The sequence below is a fragment of the Triturus cristatus genome, chromosome 9 (genome assembly GCF_964204655.1).
Source record: "Triturus cristatus chromosome 9, aTriCri1.1, whole genome shotgun sequence".
In the NCBI taxonomy this organism is placed as follows: Eukaryota; Metazoa; Chordata; class Amphibia; order Caudata; family Salamandridae; genus Triturus; species Triturus cristatus.
Genome location: NC_140592.1, coordinates 1,283,959,969 through 1,283,973,452, shown reverse-complemented (window position 1 = coordinate 1,283,973,452; position 13,484 = coordinate 1,283,959,969). Strand labels below are relative to the sequence as shown.

At 44.3% G+C, this 13,484-nt stretch overlaps 1 protein-coding gene across 1 annotated transcript in view; it reads right to left on the bottom strand.

Annotated features, from left to right (window-relative positions):
- The window catches only part of TTC6 (tetratricopeptide repeat domain 6), a 1,112,931-nt gene that overhangs the window by 864,567 nt on the left and 234,880 nt on the right, over positions 1-13,484 (bottom strand). Inside the window, exon 5 of the mRNA XM_085627931.1 lies at positions 5,297-5,430. Within this exon, the coding sequence (XP_085484057.1) occupies positions 5,297-5,430 (134 nt within the window). The remainder of the gene's footprint in view (positions 1-5,296; positions 5,431-13,484) is intronic.

Sequence of the window (13,484 nt, the reverse complement as noted above, 5' to 3'; positions counted from 1 at the left end):
TGTGTGCGTCAGGGAGACCGAGAGTGTGGGTTGTGAATGGTAGGTATGCGAGTTTGTGTGTATGTGTGTGCATGCATATCAGAGTTCATATGAATAACATAGAAGCAACCTCTAAACCCAAATAGACAGTTATAAGCAACAATGTCCATATTGGTATGAATGTAGATCAATTTATACAACGTCCAGAGGACTAATGGTGGCCTGTGTTCAAAAACAATGTAGATTATAAAGAGGATGTTGAAGACATGACCATATATTTGCATAACAAGGATTTATATGTGATTTCAGTATGATATCACCTGCATATACACAAGAGAATAAATATATATGTGTATAAAAGTGGAAACACAGTGCCACACTGGATAATCGCGAACCGAAGCAGTGATCTCACTTAATTTATGAAAACAACAGTATATTTTAATAAACAGAGCACGCATAATTTAAAAAGTCCATATAGATACGGTATGAATCACAAAAGACTTTAATGCATTTAGCAGTCAATAGCATCTTGACCCCTCTGTCAATCGACAAGTCGTCCTCAGGACCAGGAATCAGTTTACACTGCACTGAACAGTGCTTTAAATGGGCCGGTACTCACCGGTACGGAGTACCGCCACTTTTTATTTTTCTCCCTTTGAGTACCGGAACTTTTCCTTCGCCAAGGACAGTACCGGTACTCAGGGAAAACTCAGGCAGTGCAGGCTGGATGGCACTGGAGACTGTGCTGCGCAGAAAGTGCTCTGCTCGGCTGCCGCCGAAAAAGAGAAGGCAGAATGGAGGGAGGGGCAGTGTACGCCTCTGGATGGAGCCGCTGCTGAGCAATCCAGCAGCGGCTCATTAGCATCACTTAAGGGCTGTTTAGGGTTGTGAATGCCCTGCGGCCCTCTGTGAATAAAAGTGAAGGGTCCAATCAGACCCTGCCCACTCAATCACACTGTAGGTGTGGGACTCTGAGCGTATCCCCTACCCCACAAATCTAATTACAGCGTGACACCCGAGATGAATGCACCTCTCAGCGCGAGTCTGCCAAGGGGGTGTATTACACGCTACCCAGCATCGGATTGGGAAGGTGGACATTGGGCGATGGGATGGTGCCTAAGGGTCTCTCTGCTTTTCTTCCCTGCTCCCTGTCCAGGCTAGCGCCCTGAAGCTATAGTTTGCTGGGAAAGGGGGAGAGTTAGTGAATTGGCCGTGCTGTGTGCCTGTTGTTAGCACCTTCACTCCAATGTCTTTCAGGCCTCGGTGGGGGGTTTATGTTTGCATCGGCTGTGAGGCATCTTTCCCAGATAGGAACATTGAGAGGCTGTGAGGCATCTTTCTCAGATAGGAACATTGAGAGGCTGTGAGGCATCTTTCCCAGATAGGAACATTGAGAGGCTGTGAGGCATCTTTCCCAGATAGGAACATTGAGAGGCTGTGAGGCATCTTTCTCAGATAGGAACATTGAGAGGCCGTGAGGCATCTTTCCCAGATAGGAACATTGAGAGGCCGTGAGGCATCTTTCCCAGGTAGGAACATTGAGAGGCTGTGAGGCATCTTTCCCAGATAGGAACATTGAGAGGCTGTGAGGCATCTTTCCCAGATAGGAACATTGAGAGGCTGCGAGGCATCTTTCCCAGATAGGAACATTGAGAGGCTGTGAGGCATCTTTCCCGGATAGGAACATTGAGAGGCTGTGAGGCATCTTTCCCAGATAGGAACATTGAGAGGCTGTGAGGCATCTTTCCCAGATAGGAACATTGAGAGGCTGTGAGGCATCTTTCCCAGGTAGGAACATTGAGAGGCTGTGAGGCATCTTTCCCAGATAGGAACATTGAGAGGCCGTGAGGCATCTTTCCCAGGTAGGAACATTGAGAGGCTGTGAGGCATCTTTCTCAGATAGGAACATTGAGAGGCTGCGAGGCATCTTTCCCAGATAGGAACATTGAGAGGCTGTGAGGCATCTTTCTCAGATAGGAACATTGAGAGGCTGTGAGGCATCTTTCCCAGATAGGAACATTGAGAGGCTGTGAGGCATCTTTCCCAGATAGGAACATTGAGAGGCTGCGAGGCATCTTTCCCAGATAGGAACATTGAGAGGCTGTGAGGCATCTTTCCCAGATAGGAACATTGAGAGGCTGTGAGGCATCTTTCCCAGATAGGAACATTGAGAGGCTGTGAGGCATCTTTCCCAGATAGGAACATTGAGAGGCTGCGAGGCATCTTTCCCAGATAGGAACATTGAGAGGCTGTGAGGCATCTTTCTCAGATAGGAACATTGAGAGGCTGCGAGGCATCTTTCCCAGATAGGAACATTGAGAGGCTGTGAGGCATCTTTCCCAGATAGGAACATTGAGAGGCTGCGAGGCATCTTTCCCAGATAGGAACATTGAGAGGCTGTGAGGCATCTTTCCCAGATAGGAACATTGAGAGGCTGTGAGGCATCTTTCCCAGATAGGAACATTGAGAGGCTGTGAGGCATCTTTCTCAGATAGGAACATTGAGAGGCTGCGAGGCATCTTTCCCAGATAGGAACATTGAGAGGCTGTGAGGCATCTTTCCCAGGTAGGAACATTGAGAGGCCGTGAGGCATCTTTCCCAGATAGGAACATTGAGAGGCTGTGAGGCATCTTTCCCAGGTAGGAACATTGAGAGGCTGTGAGGCATCTTTCTCAGATAGGAACATTGAGAGGCTGCGAGGCATCTTTCCCAGATAGGAACATTGAGAGGCTGTGAGGCATCTTTCCCAGATAGGAACATTGAGAGGCTGCGAGGCATCTTTCCCAGATAGGAACATTGAGAGGCTGTGAGGCATCTTTCCCAGGTAGGAACATTGAGAGGCTGTGAGGCATCTTTCTCAGATAGGAACATTGAGAGGCTGCGAGGCATCTTTCCCAGATAGGAACATTGAGAGGAAGTAATATTAGGGCCGGTCAGAGCTGCCTAACGAGGAACTATGAAAATCGGTTTGAGTCCCAGGTTCAGCTCAACATCCTGTGATTCTGAGCAAATGACTTCATTGTCCCAGGCCTAAAACAAAAATTAATGTGACTTTCTGTAATGTGACTGGTGCTCATGTAATCTCTGCCCTTGCGTGTCTGCTATGTTTGTGTGTTTGCCTGCATTTGTAAGTGAGAGAAAGAGAGAGAATCAAGACACTCTCAGGAGGTATTGTAAAGAAAATGGGTGGCACTTTGTACGTGTCTGCTCGGCGACAAAGATTCATAAATAACGAAAAAAAGGGTTGGTGGGTGAGTGAGGGTTGATGTATGGATGGATGGATGAATAGATAGATGGATGAGTGAAAGCATGAATAGGTGAAAGAGGGTGGATGATTGGCTAAAAGGGCGGATGATGGGTGGATAAATGAAAGATCGGATGGATGAATGAAAGGGTGGATGATGGATGAGTGAAAGGAGGGATTGAGTGAAAGGGTGGATGGAATGAAAAGGTGGATGAAATAAAAGAGTGAAAGGGTTTAATGGATGGATGAGTGAATGGATTGATGGATGAGGGAAAAGGTGGATAAAGAGATGGATGAGTGAAAGGATGAATGGATAGGTTTGGAGATGGATGGATAGGTTTGGATATGAAGGGTACATAGACGGAATGGTGAAAACGGAATGATTGAAGAAAGACTGAATAGAGGATAGAATGTAAAGGTTAAATGGTGAACATCAACAGGTAAATGGTAGGATGAAAGGATGAATGGATAAATCGATGGAAAGACAAGAGATTTCTTCTGGGGAGGGTCATGATTGTTTGCTTCATTTGCTTGGTGCCATAAGATCTTTTGTTCGAAGTGGGGGTATTTTCAGTTTCTTCCGACTCGCGTGCTCAAAAATATATAGTATTAAACAGCAATTAACAGTATGACATTAAGAAGGTGCAACTATTGCAAAAAAGAAAAGGAAATGTGAACATATTATCGCATTTCTCTTTCATTTTGTGTAATAAGTTAACTTGCTTTGTTTACATAAACACGTTTCTCATGTGTTCTGGTTTGTGCTGCAACTAATATAGAAGTTGTTAAGTATCATCATGTCTGGCCTTTAGCCCCGCCCCCTCACTACACCTGTAGCTCATTTTAATGAGTACCTGCACTTATTTTTTCCCATTTAAAGCACTGACTGAATAGAACAAAAGTATGACCAGAAAGCAGATCTCCAGCACACAAACAGGAGACACAGTATCAGAGCCCCTCCTTAAGCCAGCCCTCTAGAAGGGGATAAGCAGGTCCTAGGACCTCCGGGCAGGTGGAGTCACTCACTGCCGCAAGCATCTGTGCACGTTCAGTGCACACACCAACAGAAGAAGAGTCTGATAATCTTCCAGATTACCACTGCATTCATGGTGGTTATAGTGTGATCTGTGATGATATTGTGTGCTCTGTGAAAGTACAGAGGTACTACCTATACAGATGCAGTGTGATCTGTGAGAGTACAGTTACTACTGATACAGTATTAGTGTGATGTGTGAGAGTAGAGTTACTACTTAAACAGATACAGAGTGATCGGTGACTATAAAGTGTGATCTGTGAGAGTACAGTTACTACTGATACAGATACAGAGTGATCTGTGAGAGTACAGTTACTACTGATACAGATACAGAGTGATCTGTGATAGTACAGTTACTACTTATACAGATACAGAGTGATCAGTGAGAGTACAGTTACTACTTATACAGATAGAGTGATCTGTGAGAGTACAGTTACTACTGATACAGATACAGAGTGATCTGTGATAGTACAGTTACTACTTATACAGATACAGAGTGATCAGTGAGAGTACAGTTACTACTTATACAGATAGAGTGATCTGTGAGAGTACAGTTACTACTGATACAGATACAGAGTGATCTGTGAGAGTACAGTTACTACTTATACGGATACAGAGTGATCTGTGAGAGTACTGTTACTGCTGATACAGGTACAGTGTGATCTGTGACCGTACAGTGTGATCTGTGACCGTACAGTGTGATCTGTGACCCTACAGTGTGATCTGTGACCCTACAGTGTGATATGTGACCCTACAGTGTGATCTGTGACCGTACAGTGTGATCTGTAACGCTAGTGTGATCTATGATCATACAGACTTACTGCTGATACAGGTACAGTGTGATCTGTGACCGTACAGTGTGATCTGTGACCCTACAGTGTGATCTGTGACCCTACAGTGTGATATGTGACCCTACAGTGTGATCTGTGACCGTACAGTGTGATCTGTAACCCTAGTGTGATCTGTGACCATACAGACTTACTGCTGATACAGGTACAGTGTGATCTGTGACAGTAAAGTGTGATCCTGTAAATACTCACTTGTTCCGTGGGATCCAGGTGGCCAGCAGAGCTGGCGGAGACTGGCCCAGGGCACACTTCGACACTGAGGCTCTTGGCACTTTGCTGATTGTTTGGGCTGTTCCTTTTACATGCAATATGTCAGAGTATGTGACCTGTAAGATAACAATTTGCACACAATCAATAAGGAAAATGTTAATTCTCCTGTAAACATCTGTTTGTGGTGGGTAGTGCTCTAGATTCACATTCCCTGCATACTACTGCCATCTTGTGTTGGGCTCAGATGATTACAAGTTGTTTTTCTTCAAAGAAGTCTTTTGAGTCATGAGATGTGCTGTTAACGTGCACGAGCACGGATTGTTTTCTGCACATCAGATGAGAATGTGTATGGAGAAACTAGTGAGCATAGCATGGTGCACAATGTGCATTGTGCGGAGTTAACTAGTTAACAGTAGAGAAAAGATCTGTAAATAATACAGCCTTCTGGGGGGGGGGTTGGGAGCATTTGAATCTAAAGGCCTACACACTACTTCGGATGTTTAGATGGTAACATTGTCTGCTTATATCTTGTGCGGCTCTAGATATGCATGCTCTGCACAGATTAAAGTGACACCATCGCCAAGTGGTAGCTAGCGTGTGTCTAGTGCAGATATTAGAACAAAGGGTCTGATTTAAATGGGATACTCCATCACAAATGCCCGCCGTTTTACAAGTGCCATGCAATATAATGCATGTGTAATACGGCGGGCAGATATCCATGACGTTTGAGATGGAGTATCTCATACGCCGAACTCTTTTTATTTTTGACTTTATTTATTATACTGCAAGATACATCAGGCAGCGTGCAAAGGAGCCCACGCTGCACATCAATAGAATACAAATAGGATGCAGTCTGTTGCAGTCTATTTTATCCCCTCCCACCCACCCCTACCCAACCCCTCAAAACAAAAGGCAGACCGTGCAGAGCAAGATCACACATTCGCAACACAATTAGGAGCAGCAGAGATGAATAGATCTTACAACAACCACACAACCTATGTAGACGGATTATCTACAGGCGAGGATGACCTCTCCTGATGTTCCAACAGGTACGTAGTCAGGGGAGCCCAGAAGTCCTTAGGCCAAGAGGACATTGGCAGTTCCTCAGCATATGCAGTACACTAGGTCTCAGTCCACCTCACCAGGGTGGGCACTGTTCTGCCACCCCAATGCACTGCAACAGCGTGTTTAGCAAACAAGGTAGAATTAGCAACAATGCGCCTATAGCGTGGCTTAACCTTCTTCAGCAGCCCTAGCAGACATAGTTTTGGTGTACATACAATCCTATCCAGGGTCATATCAGTGAGTACTTTCACAACACACTGACAAAAGCTGTGTATAACAACACAACCCCAGGCCAGGTGCATAAAATGGCCCCATCCTGCCCACATCTAGTACATCTTGCATCCTCCCACAATCCGAATTTCAACAGTTGCGCAGGGGTGTAATACACCTGATGGTAGGTACTTAAAATGTATAATGCGAAGATTACAATTAGCAGTCAGGCGCCCAGTCAGTTTACATCAAGATTCCCAGTTTTCCCAGGAGATGGGGACGTCAAGCTCCTTGCTCCATCTATTGAACGCAGAAGAGCCAGACCAATCATTTTCCCTTTGTGAAGCATTATATAATCTGGTAATCAGTCGTTTACCGTCCCCTCCTGATAAGACCACATGTAGCGCTTTCAACACTCTGGGCTCCTGAGGAAACTCAGGGTATGAACTACGCACTGCCAAGCGCAGTCTAGTGTATGTGAACCCGTGCATTGCTTTGTACATTTGACCGGCCAGAAAATCACTCAAGGATAGAAAAGTCCCCTTCAGATACATGTCCCCGAGTTTAGTGACACCTGCATTCTGCAGGACACTCAAGGCCCCTCGCTCCTGCGCCTCAGAAATGTCCGGGTGTGCAGCAATCGGCATGTCTGACGCATATATAAAGTCCCTCCCCGCACGAGCCGCAAGGGCTCTCCATGCCAGGACAGTACACCTGACAGAGTTAAGCTCCTTCCTGGTGTCACCCTCGCCACCATGCAGGACCATAGAGGCTAACGGTATTGGAAATGCAGTGTCTGCCTCCCCAGCTAAGTGCGGTAGATATCGCTGTGGGTAATGCCAATAGTGTGCGAATTGTGCCTGCGCGCACAGGTAATATAAACGCAAATCAGCCACTTCAAACCCTCCACGCTCACACGGCAGTGCCAGAGTGTTCCAGCTGCATCTAGGCTGTTTGCCAGTTCACACCAATGCCAGCAGGCGTGACTGCAAGGTTTAAAAAGTGCTGGTGGAGTTTGGGAAGAATAGTCGTCTTAACCACAGCAATCCTATCTGCCAATGACAAAGGTAGGAGAGTCCAATGGGAGACTTGTTCTGTAATCTTGGTAATGACACCTCCATAGTTCCTGCTGTGCATCGTGTCAGGGTCCCTGTGCACCCAGATCCCCAAGTACTTCACAGGGTCCGCCGAGAGGGAGGGAAGAAGGAGATACGCCTCCAAATGTCATTAAAAAAATGCTGGATCGCCGATGTTAGGCGTATAGATATTACAAAATAGCACAGCCGTGCCACCCAGTTTGTCTAGAACCAGCAGCACCCTTTCCTGCTCATCAGCTTCAGACTTAATTAAAGGGAACGGGGTACCTTTCTTGACCAAAACCAACACTCCTCTGGAATAGGAGGCAAACAATGCTGCCACACGCACCACTGCCCAATGACCCCCCACATTTTGTTCCGTAGCTTTAGTGAGATGCGTCTCCGGAAGAAACATGACCTGCACATCCTGCCTATCTAGAAATGCTAGCACATTTCGGATCTTTTTGGGGTTGTTAAGCCCGCGTATATTCCATGTTATTAACTTAATATTACCACCCGAACATGCATTGAACCATCATACATACATCATGGAGCAGGTAGTGCAACATTTTGTATACCTCCTCTATTTTTGCATGAAAAACAATAATTAAATAATCTATTAATTACAATATTATTAAACGGGTATTGCATGAGTACTAATCAACATTATTAAAACTCAAACTACATATGGGATTTGCATTTTGCATGGCTACATAACTCTTATAACTTAAATCTGTACGCATACTAACAATAGTATATGTGGTAATACAGTCAGTCAAAGCTTTTATTTCGGTAAAATACCATAAAAAGACATAAATAGTAATATACGTTAAAACATGATTAGATAGACATTGTATAGAGTGTAATCCATTAAAACATTAAAACTATTACATAAAAGAAATTACACAATGAAGAAACAGAGTTTTTCCACAAAAACAAAATTATTAAAAATTGTATCCGGGGCCAAAAATGTACTCGCTACACCTCAGAGTTCTGTGGTAGCAATGATGGCAATACTAAAATCAGGGGAGTTGTGTGACAGTGTGGTAAATAATTTTCCTTTACCTGGACGTAATTTGATACAGAAACATAATTAAATAGCTCAGTAAAATGAGAGGCAGAATCCGTGGTATTAGAGGTTCGGAATGGGCTTTATTCCAATGATCGATTATAATCGGTTGCTCCAAGTTCCATCACCACGGAGGTTCAGGAAGTGAAGTACATACTTTATTGACAAGAAGTAACCTTTATAGTGCATACATTACAATGAAGCGAATGCAATAGGCGTAACAATTGATAAGGAAAATGACGACTTATCTGCGTAACCAAAAAATGGGTGTAATAAGGCGTAAAAAGGAACATAATTGGTTATGATGTCACCTATAGGTGGATCTATAAGATAATACTTGGCATAGATGCGCGCGCAGCAGTATGACGTGTGATTGACGTGCAACTAGGGGGTGAAGGGGACTTGACATTTAGCTCTACATGTGGAGACAAAAAGTCTGGGGGGTCAAGTCAACCTAATCCCAAATCATATCTAACATCCTATGTTTAAAGAACTATGTTATCCACAAAAGAAGGACTCTCGGACAGAATCTATTCTATACTGACTGTGAGTGCGTGTACAAGCGTCTAAGTGTCTACACTAAATGCGAGGGGGTAGGAATATTCCATGGTAACAGGGCTATGAATTACTTGCATGAGGACAGGGAAGTCGAGCCTTTTGCTCGGTAGCTGGAAGAATGTTTACTTAAACTACTAGACAGGAATGCATCGGCTGAGGGGGAAGCAGATAACTCGAAGGCGAAATACAGTTCTTGGCAGAGAATAGGCTGATGTCAGGCTTCGTGAGCCGCGCAGAGAATGAGACAAAGTTCATGGTCACAGATGCAGGCTCGAACTGGAGTTTTCAGAGGCAGAAAGCAAGAGGAGTTTGATGACAGAATCCGGGCCTACTTGCCTGGACTGTAAAATGGCATAAGTGAACCATATAAAGCCGGTGGCCTTTCATATTTAGGAATGGAATATCCGGCCTAGTCATGGCGGATCTGGCAGAGGGCATGTTGATGGTGGACGCACATGTATTTGCGTCTTCATAACTGGAACTGGAGGGAACATACATGTACTTGTGACATGCACATAGAACCGTTGGGGTCCAAGATAGGGGACATAACTGACCAGAAAAATCCATATTTCCACATTCCCTCCTTGTCCCCTACTTGCCCGTTAAGAGATATCAATCTTCATTAATCCATTGATCTGTTAATATAACATCATTTGTTCTTCTTTCTTCTTCCGGGATGAACGAAATCTTGGTGGTGGAATACACGATGTGGTACACAGACCACAAATCGCTGGTCCACATTGCAGACATAGACAGCAACTAGTATGAGAAGGCCAATACCTAGGAAGGATAAAACTCTCCATCCCCAGGCCGATATCACACTCCAAAACCAACTGGACCAAGTCCAAGTGCCTGGGTTCTGGTGTATCTGGTTTACAATCTTATGAAGGCGAGTGATGGCTTTATATACAGATGGCGAATTTTCTGGTATGAATACGCAGCAGCTTGATCCGATGACCCTACAAGCTCCGCCCCTATCAGCCAGGATGACGTCAAGAACAAGACGATTTTGAAGCACAACAATCCGCATAGCAGACTGCTCTTCCGTTAAATTGCCTAAGGTGGAAATAGTCTCATTCACTACTGCTTCAAGGGTTCTAGTTAATCTACGTATCAGTTTACTATTAGTAACAGTACCTATATAAGGAAAGATGCCTTTATTGAAATCTGTGTATTTTTCCCATGCTGTTTCAGTGTAATCGACAATTGGGAGATCTCTCCGCTCTCTGTTGTGTATTAAATGAATATTTCTGTAATAATCAGGAGGAGCTAGGAAAACAGGTGGCAAAAGGAATGCAATGTAGCAGGTACCATCCCAGTCTAGAGGTAGACGCATATATGCAGTCTGACCACATATAAAGTAGGAGTGGCGATAAGCTCTAAATGAAGATTTGCCTTGATCACTGAATTCTACTGTAGTGGTGCATTTACTATGGCCCATATGTATGGAACCAACCTTTCTTACACATAATTCACCCTTCGCTGGGAATACTGACATGGTGGGCAAGACTAGATCAACTTCGGATACGACATTTAGAATCATGAGATTAGGTGTAAAATTACCTAATCCATATACTTCATTTTCTAGATCAGTTCCTGTTCTCTTGGGGCGACCCTCCTTGTCAGGGTAGCAGACCTTGAGTAAAACTAGGTTCAGATTTCCCCATACCCAATGATCTTGGTAAACTGCTGTGTCTGAGTCTATGGAATTGATTAAACTAAACCATGCTCCACAGGATCCATTATGTGTAAACGGATGTGGAAAGAAAGGCAGGACTCCTTCATAATTCTGATAGGGAGGGAGTCGGCCACACACCCAACAATTAGTGGCATTACTAGTCTGATGGGAATGATGTAACATACTAATGAAAGTGTTATTGCGCAGCGCAAGTCTATAAGACAATTCATGCGGAGGTAAGTCACTAAAAGAATGTTCAGCAGTAACATTATAAACATGTCTAGAAATAGGGTAATATATGTGCAACAATATGCTTGCAGTAATTATCAAAAGACTCAAGAAAAACAAGATTATTAATGTCACTATGCAATGGCTACGCAGTGATTTACAATACGCCTGTCGTTTCATCATTTTTTGCGACTGTCCATGATTCAGGTCTAGAGGATACATGTCAGAGACAGATTCAACCGCTTCACCTAGGAGAGGACTTAAACAATCAAATCGTCTGACGTTCTAGGCCTCAATTTAACTTTATAGAGTTCAGTTTCAGTCTTTTCAACCAAAGGAAGTTTTGAATCAGTCTGTGAGGGAGTGCAGGGCACAATGTCTATATCCGAGGATTGTCCATGAAATTTCTTGATATGACTTGAATGAATCCAGCCCTTGCGGCCCTCGATCTTCACGGCTGTTCTTGTGGTCAGCAGAACCAACTTGGGTGTCTTCCACCTGGGCTCCAGCTGAGTCTTTCGGTCGAAATTTTTCACAAACACGAAATCACCCGGAACTACGTCATGGGGTTTCACCTCAGTGTTGTCGGGAAATGCTGCAGTAACCTGTGAACGACAAGATTGTAGTGCAGACATCAAGGAAGCCAAGTAATCTGTCAGCATATTACAGTCAATATCAGTTATTTTGCGTGGTATGGGCGTCCCCCACATATTTGGTGGTCTGCCGAAGATCACCTCATACGGGGATAGCCCTGTTCGAGAGTGTGCTACCATTCTCATGTAAAAGAGTGCAACTGGTAATGCTACTATCCAGTCGACACCTTTCTCTCTGCATATTTTGGACAGTCTGATTTTCAGTATCTGATTATGTCTTTCTACGAGACCTGCTGCCTCGGGGTGTCGAACACAGTGGAATTTCCACTGATATCCTAGCAGAAGTGAAACATGTTTCATTAATTCGGATGAGAACGGCTGGCCGTTATCTGAGTAGACAACACGTGGTAAACCGTATCGTGGGAAGAATTCTCGAACCAACTGTTTGGCAGTAGTCGGGGCAGTGTAATCTGAAACCGGGTATGCCTCCGTCCAACGGGACAGAGCGCAGACAACTACGAGAACATATTTGAATCCTCGACATCGTTCCATCTGGATATAATCCATCTGGAGGACTTCAAAAGGGTGGTCAGGAGGATGAAATCCACCCTGTTCTACAGGAACGCTTTTTCCTGGGTTGAACTGGCAACAGATCATACAGGTACGGACCTTTTGTTTGGCTGCTGCTCGTAAATGTTTATTGAACCAAATGTGTTGAATGCTGTCTAGCATAGCTTTTTCTCCTAGATGCGCTGGACTATGTATAGTGTTAATTATAACTTGGACCATTGAATCAGGAAGGAACCATACAGACTTTTCCTTCATCATCCATCCTTGGTCCGTTTGGATCCCTCCTAATTCAGTCCATTTCTTTATTTCGTCTGGTGTAGCATGTGTCTGTATGTCAATTACGTCAAGGGTAGGATCTTTAACTGTCATGCAATGTGTCGGTGTCGGGACTATTGTCTTTGTCATGTCGAGGGTTTGAGTTTGAGCAGTCTGTTTAGCTGTTCTGTCGGCTAGATCATTGCCTTGGGAAATGATATCAGTAACCTTCGTATGAGCCTTACATTTCATAATTGATATTGCAGTGGGTAGATGTATTGCATCTAATAAGGCATGAATGAGGGGTCCGTGCTGAATGTGGGCACCGTGGGAAGTTAAATAACCTCTCTCTCGCCACAGCACGCCGAAGTCATGTACAACTCCGAATGCATAACGTGAATCAGTGTATATGTTGACTTTTTTATTTGTGGCTTGAATACAGGCTTGTGTCAGAGCGATGAGCTCTGCGGCTTGAGCTGACAAAGTATTTATACGATTAGTTTCAATGACTTCAGTATCTGTGGTGACTGCGTAAGCAGCCACTAACTCTCCTGTACTTGTTCTCATACATGAACCATCTACATACAACGTCAGGTCTGGATCTGACAATGGGACATCTGTCAAGTCTTGTCTGGGTTTTGTCGTTATAGTAATAACTTCAATACAGTCATGAGCTAGTGGGTCTGTTCCGGTTACTGGCAAAAGTGTGGCAGGATTCAATGTGTTACAGCGTCTGATTTCTATATGTGGCTGAAACAATGTGAGTTCATACCCTGTAAGTCGCGCTATAGTCAAGTGTTGTGTTTGCGTTCTATTTACAAGGACCTCTACTGTGTGTGGTACTTGAACTGTCAATGGATGTCCTAAC